At 43.1% G+C, this 22,497-nt stretch overlaps 1 protein-coding gene across 7 annotated transcripts in view; it reads left to right on the top strand.

Moving 5' to 3' along the window:
* LOC1276401 (cyclin-dependent kinase 14) overlaps nucleotides 1-17,803 on the top strand; it is a 134,826-nt gene extending 117,023 nt beyond the window's left edge. For 6 of the 7 annotated variants that reach the window (XM_061650647.1, XM_061650645.1, XM_061650646.1 and 3 more), the window contains 6 exons: nucleotides 4,949-5,040; nucleotides 11,660-11,834; nucleotides 14,844-15,105; nucleotides 15,178-15,390; nucleotides 15,468-15,647; nucleotides 15,731-17,803. In XM_061650647.1, the coding sequence (XP_061506631.1) occupies nucleotides 4,949-5,040; nucleotides 11,660-11,834; nucleotides 14,844-15,105; nucleotides 15,178-15,390; nucleotides 15,468-15,647; nucleotides 15,731-15,804 (996 nt within the window). In that variant the 3' untranslated portion in view covers nucleotides 15,805-17,803. Of the gene's footprint in view, nucleotides 1-4,948; nucleotides 5,041-11,659; nucleotides 11,835-14,843; nucleotides 15,106-15,177; nucleotides 15,391-15,467 lie in introns of all 7 variants that reach the window. The other variant, XM_061650648.1, reaches the window with a different exon arrangement.
* Nucleotides 17,804-22,497: the final 4,694 nt, after the last annotated feature.

Genomic DNA, 22,497 nt, shown 5'->3' with positions numbered 1-22,497 from the left:
CGCTCGCTCCGAAAAACCTCACTCACCGCCTCAGTATTAGCATATTCATTACCGTTCCATTTTGTTGCTAATTTTAGCCTTCCTTATTAGCACTCTGACGCTCACCGCCCGTTTCCATCATCATAGTGCCTCCCCGAAATGTTGGTGGAAAACTGGAAATGGAAAAATCATTTCATCCTCGAAACCCGTAAAAGTTACTGGTACTGCTGCCCCCGGCGGCAGCGGCAACGCTCGGTACATCACAATGTCCAGCTCGTTTGGAAACGCTCGAGCTACATCATCATGTCCTTTTTTTTTTGGTCACGGTTTCGGTGGATCACCAAGGGGTGGCCGGGTGCAGCAAATGGTACTTCAGAAAAAAATGTGCGCCCAGCAACGAGTGTAATATCATTTTACATAACTTTGGCAAGAGTTTTTGAGCAGGGCGCTCTTTTTGTGTTTGATGCTGTGTGTCTGCGCCAGGCTGCTGGTGGTAGTGTTCGGGTAAGGGGACATTACGGACGGTCGATTGACCGTTTGGACCAGTAATGAAAGTGGAAAAAAGGGAGAGCAGTGAAGCGGGTGTTCATGAAGGACTCTTGAAACGATGGTTTCCCATTCGTCGCAGCATTGTGCAAGTCACATTTTACCGTCTGGTGTATAATTTCTCGCTCATTTGATGTTTGACGTACTGATAATGTCCTTATATGAGGGTTCATTTTTTATTAATTTAATTTACAGCAAAGTTTTGTTAATTTGAATGTTTTAACACATCTTTAATTTATCAGTTCTCTTACAGTGAAAATGTTCATGTTATAAGGGAAAGCGGGGCAAAATGAGCATGTGGAGCAAAATGGGAACCCTCTATTTGAGCATTATTCCACTACAAAGTTACTTTCCAATGCTCAAAATGTATTCATTAGAGTGTTCTGTGAACACCATGTAAGTTTCATAACTCTTACATAACAAATAACCAAGAAAAATGCAAAATAAGGTTTAGTAGCATATTGCTGTATTTTTTGCCACTTCGAAAATAAGCTTAAACCAGTTACACAGGGATGCGTTGAAGTTTTGCATTATATATTTTTAAAGATATGATATTTCTATATAATTTGTCTGAAGAAAGCAAGGCGATTGAATGCGTATTTTTACTAATATAACAAAAAATACAAAAATGCTTCACGTGGGGCAAAATGAGCAGTTACGCTTGGGGCAAAATGAGCAGATGCTTTTGACATACGGCGCTTGGTGAGGCTATGGTGTTGTATTTGTCGCCTCAATAATGATGACAGGCACAGCTTCAAAAGATTCGATTTTGTAGTTTAAAACGTAAAAAGCGTAAAAAACGTTTAAACGTAAACGTGAAAACTGTATTAATTTTGATAACATATTTTTGGAAGAATTTTAAGGGCTTTCCTGACCAACAAAACAAAAGATAGAACGAAAATACATTTCACGAAACGTGCGCAAAAGTAAAGACCATTACCTAAGCGCAGTTGTTGTGGCCCATTTTGTCCCAGTGTTTTGACGTTTCACAGTTTGTTTACATTTGCCCATTTTGCCCCAGTGCTATGCCCATTTTACCCCGCGTGTCAAAATAGCTTCTCGTAAAACATCAAGTTTTATTTTACACTATTTTCATGATTTTAAGTTATTTTCATTCTATTTGGCAATTTTAATCCAGAGATAAAGGGTGGAGGCATACAATAATGAAAGAAAAATGTGTTTTGTGGCATATTTTAAGGAATATTCAGTAAACTGATTAACATGCCCATTTTGCCCCACTTTCTTGCCCTATGTGTATGTAACATTATTTTATTTTCATTTTAACATTGTTCATTTCTCTAAAAGTTGTGACGCCCAAAACTCCCCACAATATTATTCAATCTGAAGCCTTTTATTCGTTTACCCTTAACATAAGTTCAAATTTTACTATTCTTACCACCAAAACAATTCACAATGCAGCCCACAGTCTGCCCACACGGCTAAAATCAGAGCCTCAACTCAATCGCTCACCGTGCAAACAAGCTTAGCTTGTGTGGGACGAAATTTACTGACCAAACAGCGTAAAAGAGAAAATGCTTCGCTTTCACTTCCTGGCATGCCGCTCTATCTTTCGCTTGCTTTGGAAAACTGAAAATACGTTAACACACTTTCCTGTATCCTGGGGGCGTTAATATACGAACAAACAGTGTGCAGCAAGCAGCCCCGCACAGCCAACCAACAACACTCTGTGATTGTGTCAACACATATTGTCGTCGCCATCCCAAGTGCAGTGGTTGTGTAAGCAGCAGTAGCAGCAGCAGTGAAAGCTTTTGCTCGGTTTTTGTCCACCTTTCGCTGGTGTAATATATCTTGCCAGCAAGATATTGCCCACCAGAAAGATCTCTATCTGTTCCTGACCGCCGGTTGTTTGCCGGTCATGATCTTCTGTGCTTCCATTTGCGCTGTTAGGAGGGAGCTGTAGCATATTGCAACGGATGCAGTTTTCCTTTCCTTCAGTTAGAGAGAGAGAGAGAGAGAGAGAGAGAGAGGAAGGGTTTCATTGTTAAAGCGATATCCTAGTTTACAGCTCCACCAAAAGGGGGCAAAGGAAATGAAAACGTTTTGCTTGCCCGCTGCTTTCAGCTGCAGTCGAAAAGTGGAAAGAAATCTATTTCCACTGAATATCCTGTGAGTATAGAGACCAGCCACAGAGGGGTGTGCAAACCAGTCAGGCGGAAATTTACAGCGCCGAGCGGTGAAATAAGTTTTACAACGTAAATATTTACCGATCACGCCACAGAAACCTAAACCCGACCACCGGGAAGCGATAGCAGCGTTAGGGTTTTGCTACAACACTCTGAGATGCTTCGATAGCGCAGTTTGGGGAGTGGGTTTGGGACCGTCGTCAAAAGGATAAAGCTTTCGTGACGATGTGCAGTATTGGGGGGGAGTCTATGCCAGGTATGCTGCAGCCCACGCTTGACCACGGGAAAAAGTGTCAAATAGTAAATCTTTACATCACGAACAAAGCAAACTGTATCAAAGGATGTAATGAAAGTGGTGAAATGAAACATTTGCGCAAACAATGTAGATGAAAAGGAACCACTTTGTTTGTTTAATGTCATGGTCGTATTTTTTGGTTTTTGTAAACTACTTTCATTACTTACTTCTACATTTGTTTTCTGTATTATTATTATTTTTGTTAGTTTTATTGTTTATTTCCATTTGTTTTTACAGAGACTTTGAGTTTTATTTTAGTTTAAGAAGAATAATTATGTTTTTTTTTTAAGTTTTGAGAAGTTCCATGTTTCAATCAAAATTTTTTAGCTTTATTCTATTTGTACTTTTGCATTTGATTTATTTTTTTAATTTGTTTAGCTAGCTTTGTTCTTTAATTTTATTTGATTTTACAGAGATTTTGTGTTTTATTTTAGTTTAAGTAGAATGTCTACTTCTGAGTTTTTATTTGAAGTCTCAAGAAGTTCCATTTTTCAACCAAAAATCTCTACCTTTGTTCTTTTTTGTACCGTTGCTATATTTCCATCAACGTATTTCCAGCACCATCTGCAGTTTGTGCTTTCCAGTCAGCTTTTGATGTTTATTTTACGTCACATTGCGGGTTCGGTGTCGGGTGATGGTGCTTCTCTTTCAAGCCCTTACTCACACCGATAGGTGGCCCCCCGCCCGATGAGTCCGTGCACCGAACCAAAAGAGCCCATTCCTGGTGACGGTCTGAAGCAAACCTCGCTTGGAAAGGAAATGCTTTCCCTTAGAAAGGCGAAGGGCAGAAAGGATTTACACTTAGAAAGGAATGATGCTTTTCTGCACTACCGACTGCACACTGCAGTTGGCCTTTCGAGAGGATTGCTTTTTGCCTTGCAGTTGGCCTTTCGAGAGGATTGCTTTTCGCCTTGCCTTTACTTTATCTCACCCACCTCCTGGAAAGCGGAAGTAATTTCGTTGCAACAAAGTAACGACGACCAAATGGTATGTGAATAAACCATCTCCTGTTGGAGGAGAGGGGAGCCGAGAGAATGTGTGTATGCTTGTGGCAGGGTCATTTGGTAGTGGAATTACCGTACCGCGGAGGTAATACACAGCCAGAGGTTGCATTTTTTCGTCGAATGAGTTTAAGTTTTTATGCACTTGGTCGGTTTGTTGTGAAGCAACTTGACTTTCTTGATTTCCCGAAGCGATTGTTTGATTAAATTGAACACGTAACAGACGTAAACAAATATTCTAAACAAATAATTCAATTCTCTTAACTGATAGTTTCTACGCAGTCGAAATTTGTAGATTTTTACAATTGCACAATAAAAAAACACAAATATATTATTAACAAAAAAAATCAATACAAAACTGATATCATATGATGTCCTATTTTGTTCCAACACAACCCAAAACTTACAGCTTGCGTTTATAAATTGTTTAAAGCTTTATAACGCACATTGATGCTGTTTGGTTCAGCTTTTCTACGTCCCCAACGAATCCTTTCGCTAACCCACCCAACCGTATCTTTACGGGTCAGCAAGAATGAAACCGTTTAGCCAGCCTGTTTCCTAGAACTGAACTGTTTCACCTCTACTGTTTTGTGGTCTGTCTTGCGCTGCTGTTTCGTTGCCGTCTTAAACATTTGCTTTTCCCACACGATAGTGTTAAAAGTTTCATAAGGGCCGCGCCCCTGTACGGTCCGCTGCATGTTCAACTGTACATTTTTCATGTCGTTTTGCCGCTCTGCTGACCAAAAAGGCTGCCGTGTAAAAGGGAGGGGTTAGTTTTCTTTTCCCAGCAACCCGATAAAAAGTCGGAAAATATTGCCCTCAACTTTTTGTCTTCCTCACTCCACACTCACGGCGAGCTACAAAAGACTGGGCGCATCCATGATGTTGTTTAAAATTTCCAAGAACTTGGGTGATTGATAAATAATATTTTTCTTTTATTTGTACTAATTTGTACTTGTTTTTATACTCCTCTCAACTTACAGGGTGACTCGCCATTTGGCAAATCAGATGCATACATCAAACTAGAGCAACTCGGTGAAGGATCCTACGCGACGGTATTTAAAGGTTATAGCAAGTAAGTAAAAAGCAACACATTTTATTGCGCACTTTTTTTTTGTGTGTGTAACACTTGCCCCCGACGTAAACCATGCAGAGGGTTTAAATCAACTACAATAAAGTTGTTAAATGTGTTTAGGTTATCCCGGGAACGGTCCCACCGTGTTCGAGCACAAAAACGCTCTCGTTCTGATTCGCCTTTAATGGAAAATCAATTACGGCTCACAAAACCGGTACGGTCACCGTTCATACCGTTCCTTTATTTTTTACTCTCCTTTCCATGATCGATAAAGCACTTTGAAGGGGAAAAAAAAAACAATGCGTTCATTTTGTCATCCCTTTTCTATCATCCTCACATACTCATACACACACACACACGTGCGCGCGTATCAACGTAACAGCACGCCCGCTCTCTTGCCCCAGCATGGTTGCGTCCGGTAGTACAACGAGAGTAGTGTGACATGAGCACGTATACCGTTGGTTGCCCTAATCCCGGACAATTTGCCAACGATATTTGTCCACCCGTAATACTCCCCTGGGAGAAAAGGGGCGCGATGGTCGCGTTGGTTAGGGCAATTGAGAATATAAAAAAGTCAAGCGCAGGGCCGGCTGTTGTAGTAGCCGCCGCCACGTCGACAAGGGAGGCGAAAGCGGCCGTAAAGAAATTTAAATTTTATTGCATTATTTATGAAAATCGACCTCCATAAAATTGGCAAGCCAGGAAGAAGAAGGTACTGTTGTTGTGTACGGTGTCCAATACGCCAGCATGCGTGTGTGTGTGTGCGCCTGTCAATACTGTGTGACGATGAGATGGCTGTTTTTTTTTTCTTGTGTTCGTTTATTTTTGTGAAAGTTTCGTACTAAAAAAAACAAAAACAAAATGATCGAAAAAATGGCATCCTTTTGGCACAACGTTAATGGAGTGACATCGCAACGGTAACGGAGGGAGTTTGTGGTTGCCATTGTATAACACGCATATGGTATTTAATATATTAGTCATTTATGCGTCTTCAACTCATACCATTTCACGTGAACAAAGCGCCGTATATTATGTTGTCTTTATAAAAGCTATTTCTTTGCTTTACTGGCCTCGTTTCGGGGTCTCTTGAGTATCATTTTGAGCAGTTACGTTCCGTGCCACGTTACCCGTTTATGTGTTGAGTATACTAAATGGGTAAGATAAAATAGTACACGTACAAAATGAGTTCCTTCCATCAACCGAAAGGAATCCGTCCCGTAGGAATCGAAATGGCAAAACAAAACACAAGCAAACAATAAATCTTTCCCTCTAAGCGTATACATTTTCAAGACGCTGCAGCGGGAAAACAATGTATAATAGTACGTACGCGGAAGAGATATTATTCTTGCAAAAGAAAATCCACAATAAATCGTTTTCGATGCATGCAATTTGGCCCATTTTCATGCGGCTATGAAGCAAAGCTTTTCCTCCGAGTGCTGTTGAATTTCACAATCTAAAAGACGTTCCATCATCGCGTTCTTCCGTGTTCGATTGAGTGAAAAGATCAATAGCAAGCGAGAGAACATTTTGCAATCAACTCGACACACAACATGACGACAGTCCTTTTTGCGGGGAAAAACGATAAATATTCGCTTTGCCGTGCAGAAAGAGCACGTCCACGTCCAAACTTCGATGACGTTGTCGAGCGTCGTCCAGCATTTTTTGTTTGGTCGAACTATTACGGGGAAGTTCTCCTTTAACCCGCAACGTTTTGTTCGTGTGTGAATTGTCTTTTTTTGCCGCTTCTGCATTGACCTTTGCTCGTCTTCCCCATCCTCCGCATTTGAACTTGCTTTCCTTGCTTTCTTACAGCAGAACCTATTGTAAATAGAAATATCTGAAACGCAAATACACGCCCAACCTCCTCGGTGGTGGACGGCTATCGACGTCAATCTTCAAAATCCGGCGACCGTTTCGTGTGCATTTCGTAGTGCGTGTCCCTGGAACCGCGCTGTTGTGTGCAGGGAAAAGGTCACCCGCAGCAGATCCTGATGACGATAACCCCGAACGGAAAGGCACAACAAACGCACGGGGCGGAGAGCTTGGCAAAAGTTGGCCGGTTGGCTGGTGCTGCAACCAAACCGCATAATGTTGAAATTGGCTTCTTCTCTCACACTTTGCCGTTGGACGATAAAGTTGAGTGTGATTCAAAAAGGAACCCAGAGGGAGCGCTACTCCCACAAGCCAGCGGGGCGAAACACAATTGTTCCGTTGACTTTTGTGCTGTGGCGAAAAACTTTACCCGTAAGAAAAACGCTTTTTTGTGACGCTTTTGATATGGGACCGAGTTTATAGTTTTTTCATTCCAGCTTGTGGATGGAACTTTTGCTTGAAAGAACAAAAAAAAAAGGATTTCTTTGGGCCAAGATTTGACGGTTTGGAATAAGTGCGGTTCGTGTTTTTATGATGCATTCTTTCCGATTATGTGAGTGGCTATAAATCCAACCCGTCTGGTATCCCTTTTTGAAAATTAGACACATAAACCCAACGCATCTTTCTCGCAAGCTGTAAATAATAAAACCTTTACCTTGCTTAAAATTCGATCAATCGCGTCTAATGCTAACTTTATGGCTAGCAGTGTGTGTGTGACTCCGACCGCCGGTGGTGTAAATTGATCCACCCAGAAAATCCAGTTTACGGGAACCACCGGCACAAGACAGTTATCGTGTAACGTGTATCGGTTTTGTTTCTTCCCTTTTTTCTAATGAACAGGCAAAATTGTCGTTTACCGCCTCCTACAAGACACTCCTCTTGGTGTAGTAGCGAAGGAATCATTTTACGAAACCGATCCCATAACGGGGCTTAGCCGGAGATTAATGACAGTTCCAGCGTCCTGCCGGGTGGACCGTGTAGCGTTTCCGGTCGAATTGACGGCGTCCTTTCCTATCCTTTGGTTGTGTGTGTGTATGTGTCCTTGATGGTTGAAGAAGAGATTCGACGCATCATTACGCCGACGAAGGAGAACGCGACGAAAGTATTTCAATTTCGGTATCTCGTAAGGATACAGCACGAACTATTCATTTGATCCCATAGCAATGCGGCAAAGTATGAAGAAAATTGCCCCTTTTTCCCAATTTAAACGATAAATCAGACCCCATCCATCCTTTCCATCGCTGCTTGGAGTCCAACTAGGTTGACCACGTCATTAGGATATTTTTGGTCGTTAATTAAGTATTTAAACAATGGGCGCACACAATAGCGTATTCCATGGCACAATCTCCCCCTATTGTTTGTACCGATGGTAAGTGATTTTGCCGTAAAAGTATACCCCAAGAACATCGGGAACATATCTTCATCGCTGACCATACTGTCTGCTCATCGAATGGCCGAGCGTTGTTAATGGGAAGTGGACAAGGTTGTGTTGTTTGTTGCGCACACCAAGCACCGAAGGACACAAAAGGCATTACGAATTTCGATACCTTGCCGAAAAGCCTTGGGATATTATCAAGACGAAAACAACAACAATAAGCACAAACAATAACCCACCATCATCAAGAAGATTCTCTGGGGGCCACTGGCAGGACTGGTTGAAATTAATTTCGTTTCCTTCGTTACGTGCTTTTCGGTGCTTACCAAAGCCGACACTGTCACTCGCTCTCTCTCTCTCTTGGGCGGCACACTGTCATCACCGTCGTCTTCTTGTTATTGTTTTGTTGTGCCGACTGGCAAAACAAAGACGTTAAAAATGGAGCGAAACAAAAGAATCATTGCTTCGCCCGCTCGTTCGATCCCCCGTACCAGGGGCGGTGGATGGAAAAGCCATCGAAATCGGTTACGGTTGGACGATAATGGCTTGTCAACTCCTCTTCTCAAGCTGCTTCTTGTGTACGTCTTATTCGCAAACCACCACCCCAAAATTGTGGCGACGCACAATGGCGCTAAAGCAGCTGGTGTCGTCGCGTAACTTCCACCCCTCCTTAGCCAAGAATTCAAGTTTCCTGTTGATTACTTTCGCAAAACCCGATTACGAACGCAGGACGAACAGAGCCTTCGGTCCTTCGGTAGTTCCCCTTAATCCTTGTGCCGTCTGCAAAGGCGGCCATTCTCGACAGGAAGATTAGTGACCGGATAGATCATAAACGGAATGGACCCAATGGGGGGGAGTCGATGGCTGTCGATCGGACTTTAACGCGGCGATCAGCGCCCAACGGAGAGAGAGAGAGCGAAAGAAGCAACAATAATTCGCCTAATCCTCGATTGACATTCGGTCTGGTACACATTCGAAGCCATCATCCAGACTTGCGGACTGGGGTGGAAACGTTTTCACATACCGGCAGCAGAGGTCTGCCAGGTCCTAGGTTGGGAAAGTTTTCGCTTTGGACATCCGAACTTGCAAGAATGCGTGTTTGGTTGGTTGTTGCTGCTGACGCTCTTAATCAATGATTATTAGACGGGCTAGTAGGGATAAAGTCGGTTGACTACGCTTGGTTGGAGGTTGATAAAGACCACACGATGTTGCTGGTTGGTCAGATCGTGTAGTTTATTATTAGAAGGAAATCGTTGCCTGGGCGATGCGAGGGGGATTAATTGGAACTGAAGGGAGGATATTAAGAGCTTAGGTCAGCAAATGAGATTGCAGCTCGAAACTCAGAACAATGCGCTTCTTCCCATCTTCCCCTAACTTTCTTTCGCACCTGTTGGAAGAGCGCGTGTGTGTGAGTGATAAGATTGTGTCTTAGTTTCTAAAGAATTGGAACTGAGCTGAACAACTGAAGTATGGTGTGAGGATTTTCTTTGGGATATTAAGAGTCTGAGGTCATTCAAAAGCGCAATATTTAACTGATAATTGGAAGCATTGGAACTGAGCTGAACAACTGAAGTATTGTGTGAGGATTTTCACTGGAATATTAAGAGTCTGAGGACATTCAAAAGCGCAATATTTAACTGATAATATCCACACAGGAAAGCCTTTAATGCTTCTTTTCCAATGAATAATAAATGTTTCCATACGTTTGTCACATGAATTTTGTATTCTCGCTTGCCCTTTCCGTACTCCAATCACGTTCACGATTCCCTAGCCGTTCAGAATTGTTTAGGAAATGTTCCACCCAATATCCCAGTGACCTAGTTATTGGGAAACACTTTGAAGAGCAAAGAGTCCGAGATTCGTTTCCACCGTTCACACACACGCACTCATTCAGAGAAAGACACATCCTTGACCATTTTCCGATCCAAGCACAGACGAGGTTGGCAAAAGGTCTCATATTTCCATTTTCTCCCAAAAGCTTTTTCGTTGGAAGAAGAATACGGAGTACGGAACATCGATGGCGGCAGACTTCAGCTCCGGTGGAATGTTTTCCCTCGCAAAACCGTAACCGTGCGCCACTACGCCAATGTCAAGCCCGCCAGGCTCTGTGGGTGGATACGCGGTGGTACGGTGACACAGTTCCACAGATGCCGTCGGGGAGAAAAAAAAAACTTTCCCAACTCCTGCCAAATGGCGTGGCGTTGCCAATATAATCCCTTCATTTTCTGCTCTCAGTTTTTCCTCCATTGCCCGGCGAGACAGACAAGAGGGGAGGAAGATAGCAAAACGCAGCAGCACGCAGGAGGGCAACATTCGTGAAATTGTTTTCCCCCCTTTCTCCGATCCTCCTGAACTCATTTCGACTCCTTCTCCAAAGTCCTGTATCTGTCCCAAGGCTGTGTGAAAATCGATAAGTTTTAACCTGCTGCTCGAGATGATGCGCTCTTAGATGGTTTGGGGTTTGGTCCATCTCAACTCATTTCTTTTTTTCTCGGTTGGTAGGAATTTTTCTGCCAGTCTGTGAGGAAACTGGTTCTTGTCTCTGTTATGGGGCGGTTCTGCCGGTGGAGTTGGGGGTTTCGGATTTTATAACCTTTTCAACCGAACTTTAACCTGCGCCCTGCGTGGACAGAACAATTCTTTGAATTCTTTAGAAGCGGCAAACTTGAAGACACACCCGGAATGGAAGGAGAAATGTCGGGCGAATTATGTCCCAGAAATGGGAGACATTTGCTGTCAAAAGTTTCTAAATTCATAAGACGGGACAGGGAGACGGGGAAAATTGTCTGAAGAAAATGTCCAATGCAACAACTACAATGAAGAACTAATTTTCTTGCAGAATTGTATTGTGTGTGTGTGTGTGTGTGTGTGTGTGCCATAAACAGAAGGTCCCTTCTCAAGAGGGAATGAATGGAGCACAAAACGCACAAAACTTTCATTCCCAAAGTGAAGCTGTAAAACTGGCCAGAGAAAGGAATAGGATGTCAGTGTCCGTGCGCGGCTGTCCACCTCCGCCCACCCAGAACAAAGATATTACCTCAAGCGAAATATCATACACTCGCCCCCAAAATAAAGTGATCACCATTTATCTTCCAACCGGGGGCACCATCCATCTTGAAGCGTGGTCTAATCGAATTTAGGTCGAATAAAGGATAGCGCACGGAAGGAAATGCCTTTGGGGGTTCGGTGTGATGCCATTTCTTATGCCCTTTTTTTCGCGCGCGCTCGCTCTCGTGATGCCTCCGTCCAGGCACATAACTTACTGTCCGCCGGTGTGGTGCGTTGAGCCACTAATTCATCTTCACCCTTGCACCACATTCATCTAGAGAGGCACTGCGCTAACTCTTCCCTTCTTCTCGGTTTTCATTTCAGTTTAACAAATCAAGTGGTAGCGTTAAAGGAAATCAGGTTACAGGAGGAGGAGGGCGCACCGTTCACGGCCATACGCGAGGCATCGCTGCTGAAGGAACTGAAACATTCGAACATCGTGACCCTGCACGACATCGTGCACACGCGTGAAACGCTCACGTTCGTCTTCGAGTTTGTGGTAAGTAATGGGTGGTGGTGGTGGTGGAGAGGTGAGGAGTATTATTTGCTCATTTTCCAAACCGGGTTCGGGTGCTTTAGTACTTATTTATTACCTTTTATTAGTTGTTGAAGTCATTCGTGTTCGTGCTTGCGAGACTAAAGCTCCCATCGTCGATCCTTTCTGGGGGAGCGAGAGACAGACAGACAGACAGACAGCCACATCTTCTCTACCGTTTGCGTGTGCTGTCCGAGTCTTCACACGCGGATGAGGGAGCGACACGCAAAGGCAAGCGACCCAGGAATGCTGCAGGAAGGGAATAATAGGCGCCAAACTACGAAGACTACGTCGTCGTTCTCTACGCTTTTATTTATTGCTTCTCGCGCTGGTGCGGGAATGTCTAACTCAGGCGGGGATCGGGATGGGAATTCGTCATGAATTTCTAAGCACCTTTTCCCCGGGACACCAGTGCGGACGTTCTTCTCTCTCCTGGTTTGCCGGGAGGAGCTCAGCATCCGGCTTTTTTTTTGTTTCTTTTCCTGGTCTTTCCTTTTGCGGGTGTGATTTATTGCCTCCCTTGGTGCGTGTTGGCGGTCGGGACGCCTTTCATCCCGTCTGGAATCGCGTGCACTATTGACATTCCGTTGGAGTAGAGTATGTCTATTGGTTCACCTGTTTGTTTTCAATGCTGCTAATTTAGACATTTTGAATTAAAGTGTTTAACCAGAAAACGTTGACTGTAAATTGGTTTAAACTTCAGAAATTATTCCTCAAATAAACGGAAATCAGATCAATATTCTAAAACAACCTTTTTAAACCCCTTGCAATTAATTATCGACTCTTTTATAGTCTCCCTTAAATGAACAAACCTCCCCAAACCCAATTATTGCAAGACATTCATTGCTCAATTGCTGCGGTTGACAGATTGGTTTGTTTTCCTTACCGCAATAAATCATCTAAACATTGCTCTGCTTCTCTCCCTCTCGGTACAAAAAAAAAATGGTGAAAAAGCATAAATTGTTTACACCACATGGCGCACTCCCAACGGGGGGAGAGTTCAGCAGCAGGTCGGATTGGTATGTTTACCCTGGGTTTGGTACAATACCAACAGGTTCGATGCCAAAATTGCAACCACACATACAAACCAAAACAAGCGCTCTCATAATTCATCCTTACGATATGAGAGGCGTAGAGCCTTACCGTCTACAGCTCGATGTCTGAACAGGACGGATTGCAATAGGTGTGTTCTGCTGTTGTTGTTTTTTATACCTTAATCCTACAAGACGTCCGTAATAAAACCATCGCAGGTGAACGGTAGTATCAAAAAGAAGGAAAAGGGGAGGAAAAACAATGAGGAAAAGATACGGTATTGCACTAGTGATGGGTATTCGGGAGTGGAAACGTGGAACTATTCCAATTCTGGCTCCAAAAAACTGAATCTCAATCAAAATCGGATTCGACTCCGGGTGACTTCGGGAGGCTCTGGACATGCCTGAACGATAAGTTTGGGCGACTTAGGACATTTCCGGACGGTCCTGAACGTGTCCGGAAGATTTCTTTTGGTTCTGAACGACTTTGGGCGACTTCCGACGACTTCAAACGACTTATGACGACTCCAGACGACTCCAGACGACTTCAGACGACTCCAGGCGACTTCAGACGACTTCAGACGACTTCAGACGACTTCAGACGACTCCAGACGACTTCAGACGTCTTCAAGGACTAGGGCGACTCCAGATAAATCAAGAAAAACTCCAGACGATTCTGAACGATTTACACGACAAACTAAGGAGTCTCTGGATGGGTCTGGATGGCTTCGCAAGGATCTGATCGATTCTGGACAAATCCAGTGATCTTAGGATAACTCCTTACAACTCAGGATGACCCTGGCCTTTTTTTGGAAAGTCTAGATGACTCCGGACGAGTCTGGATGACTTTAGACTAATCCAGATGACTATGGACGAATTCAAACAACTCCAGGTGAATTAGAACGTATCCAAACGAGTTCCAACGTAAATGCTCTCAAAAATCGAAGGTAATCCGACTCCAGCAAAATTTGTTATTTACCCATCACTACTGTGCACTACGTCGCAAGTGAGCCACACAATCTAGCAGTGTAAAGGTGGAAACGAGTACATAAATTACAACTTCTGGTTTCTCGCTCGCTGCACCTTGTCGACAGTGTTTTGGGCAAAGCAACAAGGAAGAAACGAAGGATATAAGAAGATAGAACAACAAGATTGCATCTCGAAAGCTTTTGTCTTCCCATACACTATCACACACAGTGTTGTTCGTTCGTTGTGATGCTGTAGACCACTTGGAGCAGCACACCATCTACTAATATGCCCCATTTATCAACACACCCCTGCACTTCCGTCCCCAAATGTAGCACCCCCTAGATTGATTTTAACATCCTGCTGCTTGCTCCACCAAGCGTACTATCGCTTCGCAAGATTTCACCCCGAGGGCTCCTCTGCAAGGCGGGATCGTTCGAACGGAAGATATTGAAGCCAAAATTTGGAGCTCTGCAAACACAACAGCAACCCAGCGATACCCCTAGGTGGTTGTATGGGTGTCAAGCAGCGCTATCGAACAACGGTTGCGTGGAACGGCAATTTATTGAATTAAATTAATAATTAGGGCACCACCAGGCAGTTCCAGGTATTTGCCAGGCTACGGTGAAGCAGGGCACAGTTGGTTGGGGACGTACATTCGATGGAAACTGTAATTTATGGCATTTGGGGCAGCGGAACCTATAGCTTCCGATCGTACCGGTGCTGGATAAGAGTCAGTGTGTTTGTGTGCGAGGGGGTGCTGCTTTTGCTCATGGCACAATTCGGGGCGGGTGCGCATTAGGTTTGGTTTTAATTATTCATGCTAATTAGTGCGTTCCGGAGGGGACGTGGGAAATTCGCCCATGTTGTTGTATCCATTCACAACCTTACTGATGTTTGCCCCCAGTGCACCTGCCTGCTTTATTTACACTACTAATGATTCTTCTTCTGCTTTGTTGCGCTCCCTCCTGAACAGAATACGGACCTGTCACAGTACATGGAGCGACACCCGGGCGGACTCGACCACAGAAACGTGCGCCTGTTCCTGTTCCAGCTGCTGCGAGGGCTTTCCTATTGCCATAAGCGACGGGTGCTGCACCGGGACGTGAAGCCGCAGAACCTGCTCATCAGCGAAACGGGCGAGCTGAAGCTGGCCGATTTTGGGCTGGCCCGTGCCAAGAGCGTCCCCAGTCATACCTACTCGCACGAGGTAGTCACACTGTGGTACCGACCGCCAGGTGAGTGTCAAAAGACGGATTCAAAAGGAACTTTCGTGTTTAATGCTGACTCGTTTTTTTCTATTTGAACAGATGTCCTGCTCGGCAGTACGGAGTACTCCACCTCGCTCGACATCTGGGGCGTCGGGTGTATCTTTGTGGAGATGATTACCGGCATGCCGACCTTCCCCGGCATACGCGACACGTACGATCAGCTGGACAAGATCTTCAAAATTCTCGGCACACCGACGGAGGACACGTGGCCCGGGGTAACGCACCTACCGGGGTATAAGCTACAAATGCTAGGTAGGGTTCGGTCGTGCGCGTCACCGACACTTTGGGAAGTATTCTTTTTTACTAAATTCGTTCTTCTTTCTTTGTAGGCTTTTTCAAATCCCGCAAGCTAGGGCTGAGCTTTCCCCGGTTGTACGACATCAACGAGGGCGAAACGATGGCCACCGCGTTTCTGCAGCTCAATCCGGACAACCGGATAAGCGCGGATGAGGCGCTGCGCCATCGATACTTTGCGTCGCTGCCAAAAAAGCTATACGAACTGCCGGATGGTAAGAGCCAGGGCATGACTAGGATGCCGACGTGGTTAACATTCATTTCTAACTTTTTGCCCTGTTTGTTGCCCTTTTTTTAGAATTATCCATCTTCACCGTGGAAGGTATTTACTTGCATCCGGAACCGAACCGCCACCATGGGCACCGAGCATGAGAGTTAAGACAAAGCAAAACCCTAGATGCAATACGTTATTATTGTTAGTAGTTAATGTGATTACCTGCGTTGCTGGTTAGCAGAAGACGCAGTGGAAGATGAATTACAATACAAATGAAACACATACACACACACACCGTCACACCGATACACACCGAATTATTCGCAACCAATGTGTGTGTACTGTGTGGGTGTGTGTGTGCTTGGCGCGTTAAAGACGATGGGGCAGCCGGTGTGAGTGCACAGACGGGAGGGAGCAGCATAAAGCGGCACGAAAGCGATCATAGCAAAACGCAAAAGCGCGGAATGCGCAGAATAGGAACAAAAACGGGGCGAATAGCAGACAGAGGCCGGATTGGGGGAGGAGTGTGGAAAAGCCGAATCAAAAGTAGATATCCTCAAATTGTTGCCTTTTGCTTAAACAGGCACACGGAGACAAAAACAAAGTCACGCACGCATGCATTGACGATTGAGCCAGCCACGCAAGAAGTCCTCGGGAACCAAAGTGAAGCTAAATGATGTGATCAATTCATTCATACATCGCTCGCAAACCCTCACCCTACACTCACAGACACACACATTTCAAACACATCTGCATACGGCTTAGTTGTTCACGTTTTGCCATTGCATAGTCTTTGGTTTCCATATCCCGTCCTGTGCTGCGAAGAGCGTTAAAAGAGCGAAGAGAGCAAGAAAGAGAGTTAGAGGGAGTCAAATTCATTATTTTTCTTTTATTTTGTTTTGTTTTTGAAAATCGAAGATGATACTTCGAATAGGCAGCAATTGCTTCATTTTTAAACACTTTTAGTTTACCTATTTTGCGCGCACACAAAAGAGAGAGTTTTTATTGCAAACAGGTAACAATTCGACCTGCGACCAATTGCGTATGCTCTATAAGCGTGATATTATATGGGCTAATTATGAGTTGTATCCAGTTTTGTCCATGATTTTATATCTATTCCTTGTATTGCTTTATTTCATGCTGATGGCATTGTCTAAGGTAGACAATAATAAGCTTTTTAGTCTCTATATCTCTCTTGAACCCTTGGAAAAGAAGTTGGCGGATGGATTTGGTCTGCCCTTCCGCAGGCTGTGAGTTCATCATACACACACACAAACCCCGTTGTGTGATTAATCCGAGGTTGGTAAAAGTAGGTACATTTACTCGATTCGCATCCACATCAAACTGGTAGGCCTAAACGCGTACGTGGTTTTTGCGCAGTTGAGTTGATTTTGCTACTCCGAAACTCTGTGCGCTGGCAATATTTCCACCAACAACCCCATTCAGACACAAACACACACACGTACACAATTTGCTGCATTTAGTGGAAAACATTACCGGGTTAGGCAATGAAGAGGAAAGAATGGTAAGGGTTGGGTTGTAGAAAAAATCCACACAAAAACGCAGGGCAAAAACAAACGAAGATCCCGAGATGAGTGTCACCTGAGTTTTAGGCAATTCCGTTATTCTGTTTTACATCGGAAGGTGTGTGGTGGTGTAGCTGTGTAAGTTGGATCATCGTTCTTTCGTTAACAGAGACCCCTTTATATCCAGATCGCGATGTAAAACACACACAACCCCCGCAACACAATTTTTTTCACTAGATCGTCCCTGTATTATTACAAATTATTGGGGATACATTTTACTACACGTAAATGGTGTGCTGTTCGCCATCGATCGTCGTATGTGTACGATCGTTTCCCTTTTACCTTTCTTTCTGGTAACGTTAAAGCCCCCACGTCGTAGCGGATTAGGAGATAAATCAAAGGAAGGAAAAAAAGTATTGATACAAAGCATAGAAAATGTGTTTTTGTTTTTTTTTATGGGCTTTTTTTGATTTACGGATTATACGTTAAGTGCAAATGTTTATTATTAAAATGATCGGAACTGAGACAGATCGCGGAGCTATATGTGGGAGATAGCGCTAGGCGGAACTATAGACAGACAGCAAACCCCCCTTTCATACATAGACACGAAATAAACAATCTTTAAACTACACATACGATGGAATTATTTTATTTTTTACATAACTACCGTTTTCGTTTATTTAGTTTTTTACGTTATTATTTAATCATTTGTATTTTTTCTTTTATTTTTTCCCATCTTTCTGGCCCTTCTTTAATACATCATCAGGAAAGTAAGCATACGAAATAATTCGTTTTCTCTCAGGGATCAGATGGTGAAACGGATGAACACGCACACATACACTAACACACCAACACACAGTTGACATTAGAAACATTGCAATCCTTACGTAGCTGGCACAGTTCAATCATAAGCGATAATCAAAATGAAATGAATCCAATCCTCCTAAAAAATAAAAGAAGAAACCGTATAATACTTTATCTTGGTTTCTCGAAAGGCGAAAGATTTGTATACTTTGTAGCTGTCTGTCCGGCAGCCCGCTTTGTGTGGCCATTTCCGGTGGTGGTGTTTATCGTCTTCATTGTTGTTCCGGTTTCGGTGTGACTTTTCGGTGCCGTTTGTTAAGTATTATCCTCATTCCCCCCTCCATCAGCCCCTTTTTCCAAAAAAACATCCCACTTCTCTTTCGTGGGCAAACCATAGTCGATAGTGCAACTAGTAGTAGTAATAGCAGGAAACTCCTTAACACTTGCAAACACTTCTTCTAAAACAATAAACGCAAATCAAATTTCACGTAGTCGGACTAAACGTAAACAGCAGTTGGTAGAAGAAAGGGGAAAAGGGAAAAACGAAACAAAACAATGGTAAAACATAAATAAAACAAACATAAGCAAGGTACTTTCAAAGTAGATAAAGCATAGAATATAGACCCGTTAGAGTAGTGAATTAATGACAGCTCATTACGAACACACAACTAGTTGTAACAGCAGGAGCTCTAATGAGGGTTTGAGAAAGGGTAAGAAAATCCAATTAAAAACAGTAGAAACTCTCCGTAGTAGGTTTGCCATCGTCTCATTCTAGTTAAACCAATCAAAACGGGGTTAAACAACCAACAAACCGATGTTATAAACTCGCAGACTAATTCAGCTCTAAATTCAAATCCAAACGTTTCTGTGGGAAGTTTCTGTTCGACTTAACGCTCGTTTTAAAAAGTTTAAAGTAAAACGTTTAAAACTTCAATCGGAAAACTGACCCCCAGTAGACGTGTGCGCGTGCGTTACAGCAACCAACACAGTAATATACTTAGAATGAAAAAAAAACAATCCACAAAAGTCCGGCACAGGTGACAAAACGGAAAGAGTACGCATTAACATCAATTTGTCAGCTCGTAGCGTAGCGCAAGCAAAAAAAAACTCTTTAAAAAAACACCTCAAACATAGGACAGTCTAAGCAGTAAATAGTAGAAGTTAGTACTCAGTACATCCTCGTTCTTGGGGTCGGTTCTTTTGGGGTAGTCAAATCGGGCACCGCGTTCACTGTAGGCATATTAGCAAGTAGTGAGCAACACCACGTTCCCACAATAAAAAGCGGGCTAAAACCGTAACACACATAAACGAACCCCAATAGAAGGAGATGGAAGCAGTTTTCAAACTACTAGGAGACGCATTAGTGGACACAGCTGCCCGAGACCGAACTTTAGATGTATAAATGTTTGAATTTTTGATAGTTTAATACGATTGATTTGGTTCTGTGAAGTAAATGTGATATTGAAGCAAAAGACATACACACACACGGATGAGGGGGAAAAAAGGGATGCGAAGAGGGATTTTTTGAGTAAGCATCAATAATCAAACACAATGCAGAAGGGGCACCGGAAAGGAAGTAAACCCCGCAAGTAAAGCACAGTTTATAAGTATTTACCACACACGCGTGCGCGCGCGCCGTTGGCCGTACCGCGCCACAGCAACAATTTTGAATGGTGAAACTCTTTTTGAACTACTCTTTTCCTTCCTTCCGCATCCTGTTTCCGGTCCGCAAGGAGGCCTACAAGCGTACACTCTGTCTCTTTGTTCGCGTTGTGTTTTTACCCCCTTCATACAAACGTACCACACGCGCACTGTTGAGGTGTAAGGCGCGTTTCCGAAATGGCGACAGGAGAGTGTATTTGATAAGAGAGGCAAACAGCAAACGTTTGCCCATGAGAACACTAATGCAAATGTCTGTGTAAGACTTTAAAAGTGTTTGACTGGTATGTGTGTGAGTGTGTGTGTTTGTGTGAACAGAAGAAAAACCGAAACAGGAAGGCGAAACAAATTAGTATTAATAAATAGTGTAAACAGAAAAGGGAAACATTTTAAACCACAAGCAAGAAAGATAAACAAAACAGGAAGAAATAGTTAAATCCGATAACTTTGATACATTAATTCTTAATGTTGATAATTTTGTTTGAGTTGCATTTAATTCTGAATACCCAAAATTGGCACACACAGAAAACTGTGAGAAATAGTAATGCATGGAATTTGTACGTTTTGAACGGAGTTTGTTTTGGCAGAGTTCATTCAAGAGACTCTAGATGCTGAGGGTAGTTGTTGAAATCCCTGAATCTATCAAGTCGGATCGCTAGGGCCGTTTCGTTGATCGTTCCTTGAGAAGCTTACATTCTCACCCGTTTGCATGACGAATAAAACAGCAAATAGTCAAAAAGTAAAACGACTAGCGCGAGATAGGCGGTACACACAGTTTGCAGTCAAGATTGATTGTAGTATATGCAGTATTGCAAGTAGGAATTCCTGGAAAAACAACACTCTGATAGATTGAAAAGGTAGAAGTAACAGAACTATAAAATTCCCAAGCAAATTATTCAAAAGCAAATCAATTTCACTGTTCGAATAGTAGCGCTCCCAAGCTCTCAGCACAGCTAGTCAAATCTTCCACGGAGAAGGGGGAAAAACAATAATAGAATAAACCACAACTGAAACAGAATACAATAGAGGAAACGAGAAGGGAAAAGGAGTACAGTAGCCTAATCTACGAACTAATCAAACAGGTTTTACTTTTTGTTCGGTAGACCCGTTCTTGACTGATGATTCCAGATGATGAGATGAGTACTACACAGATGAGTAGCAATATTGCCCTGTCCCGTTAAATTGCGCAAGCACTTCTTTACATTAGAAATAAAACCAAGTAAAAGAAACAAAGTAGAACTGTGTAGTGAAAACGAGCAAAATGAATGGGTAAAGAATGCGAGAAGGCGATCGATCGAATGAAGATGGTACAGGTACTTCCGGTCCACAGAAAGGAGAAAGGCATTATTAGGGAGTCGCAATGCAACACGTTAACGCGAGGTTCAGTTTCAGTCCTTGATGCCGCGAGGAGCTGTACGGCAATTTACATTTGCTCTTTCTGCGTAACCTAAATTCCCTTGTTCTTATACTCTAAATCTCACATACCGTCCCCGTAAGGAAATGGAAGATCGTTTGGTAGAAAGAGAGAGAGAGAGAGTTGATCGCACTCGCTAATCACTAATTAAAGAGCCTTATACTGTTTTTTGGCGAAGGCGATGCAACAGAGCGGATAGAGGAAGGATAAGGAGATTGAAGTGTAGTTTGGTGGTTGTGGGGTTAAGGGAAAAAAGGCTCGCACAATTCCTATCCAAAAACCCGCCTCAAGAAGCATTTAGCGCCGCTTGAAAGAGATAAGAAATGATTTATTTTTTAAATCTGCAGAGAACCGCACACTCACTCACAAGCTCACATCCACACGTAAAACACATTAATATTGCACGTCCCATCCCATAAATTTCGTCCATAGAATTACTAAAAAAAAAGCAACTTAAAACGAAAGAAACAAAGAGCGAGAGAGAGAGAGAAATAGAGAAAGAGAGAAGGAACTTAAAACACTCACACGCACATACGTGTCTCCTAAAGCGAACACACACACGTGTGCTGTATTTCTAAGCTCGAACCACGTGATCGGGAGATGCTGCCGCCTTTCCACTCACTAGCACATAAGAAGTAACGCACGGTCGCGATCATTGTTTTGTGTTTTTGTGTTGATCTAGCAAAAAAAGAAGAAGAAAAAGCTTAAGTGAAACATTGCAAAACTCTATTTGGCTGTATTTTTGTGTTAATTTTTGCCGCGCCCGCCTGTTTCTAGTGTTCTCTCCGTCGCTGCTTACTAACTCAGTTTAAAAGCAGTCGAAAGCAACAGAAAATGGAACAGAAGAAGAAGAAGAAGAAGAAAAACCCCTCCGGTAGGGAACTCCGAAAAGGACACAGGGCAAGAGTTGAGGTGAATGTTTTCATATTTTTGTAAATACTTTTAATAAAATACACCGAACTGGGGAGGGGGACGAAATGCGAAACGTGGAAATGGAATAAACCATAAAGAGAACAGCACAGCAAAGTGACAAAATAAAAGAAAACAGGAAATGATAGTAGCGTGTGGTAGAAGAGAAAAGGGAAAAGAAGAAGAAAACACAGTAAAAATGTGCAGGAAGAACAAACAGAAAGGGAAACAAAACAGGCAAAATATTGTTTATTTATGAAACTTTAAATAAAAGTAAAAGTATATATATGACGACTAAAATCCATTTCGGATAGTGACGGAGATGGTGGTGAGAATGGGGAAGGATGGATAATCCTGGTTTGGGATTTGAAACGGGGAAGTAAAAGGCAGGGGTGAAGTAAGTGAAGTAAACAATTTAAATGAATGAAATAAATACGAACAATTCAATGAACTCTGTACTTTGTTGAGCCAGCTATTTATGATTGATTTAATATTGCGATATAGTTTTGATTTCAAAACAACAAATGAAAAGGTAAGCC

Source organism: Anopheles gambiae, chromosome 2 (genome assembly GCF_943734735.2).
Source record: "Anopheles gambiae chromosome 2, idAnoGambNW_F1_1, whole genome shotgun sequence".
Taxonomy (NCBI): domain Eukaryota; kingdom Metazoa; phylum Arthropoda; class Insecta; order Diptera; family Culicidae; genus Anopheles; species Anopheles gambiae.
Note: the sequence above shows the minus strand (reverse complement) of the source record. Positions and strands in the feature narration are given on the sequence as shown.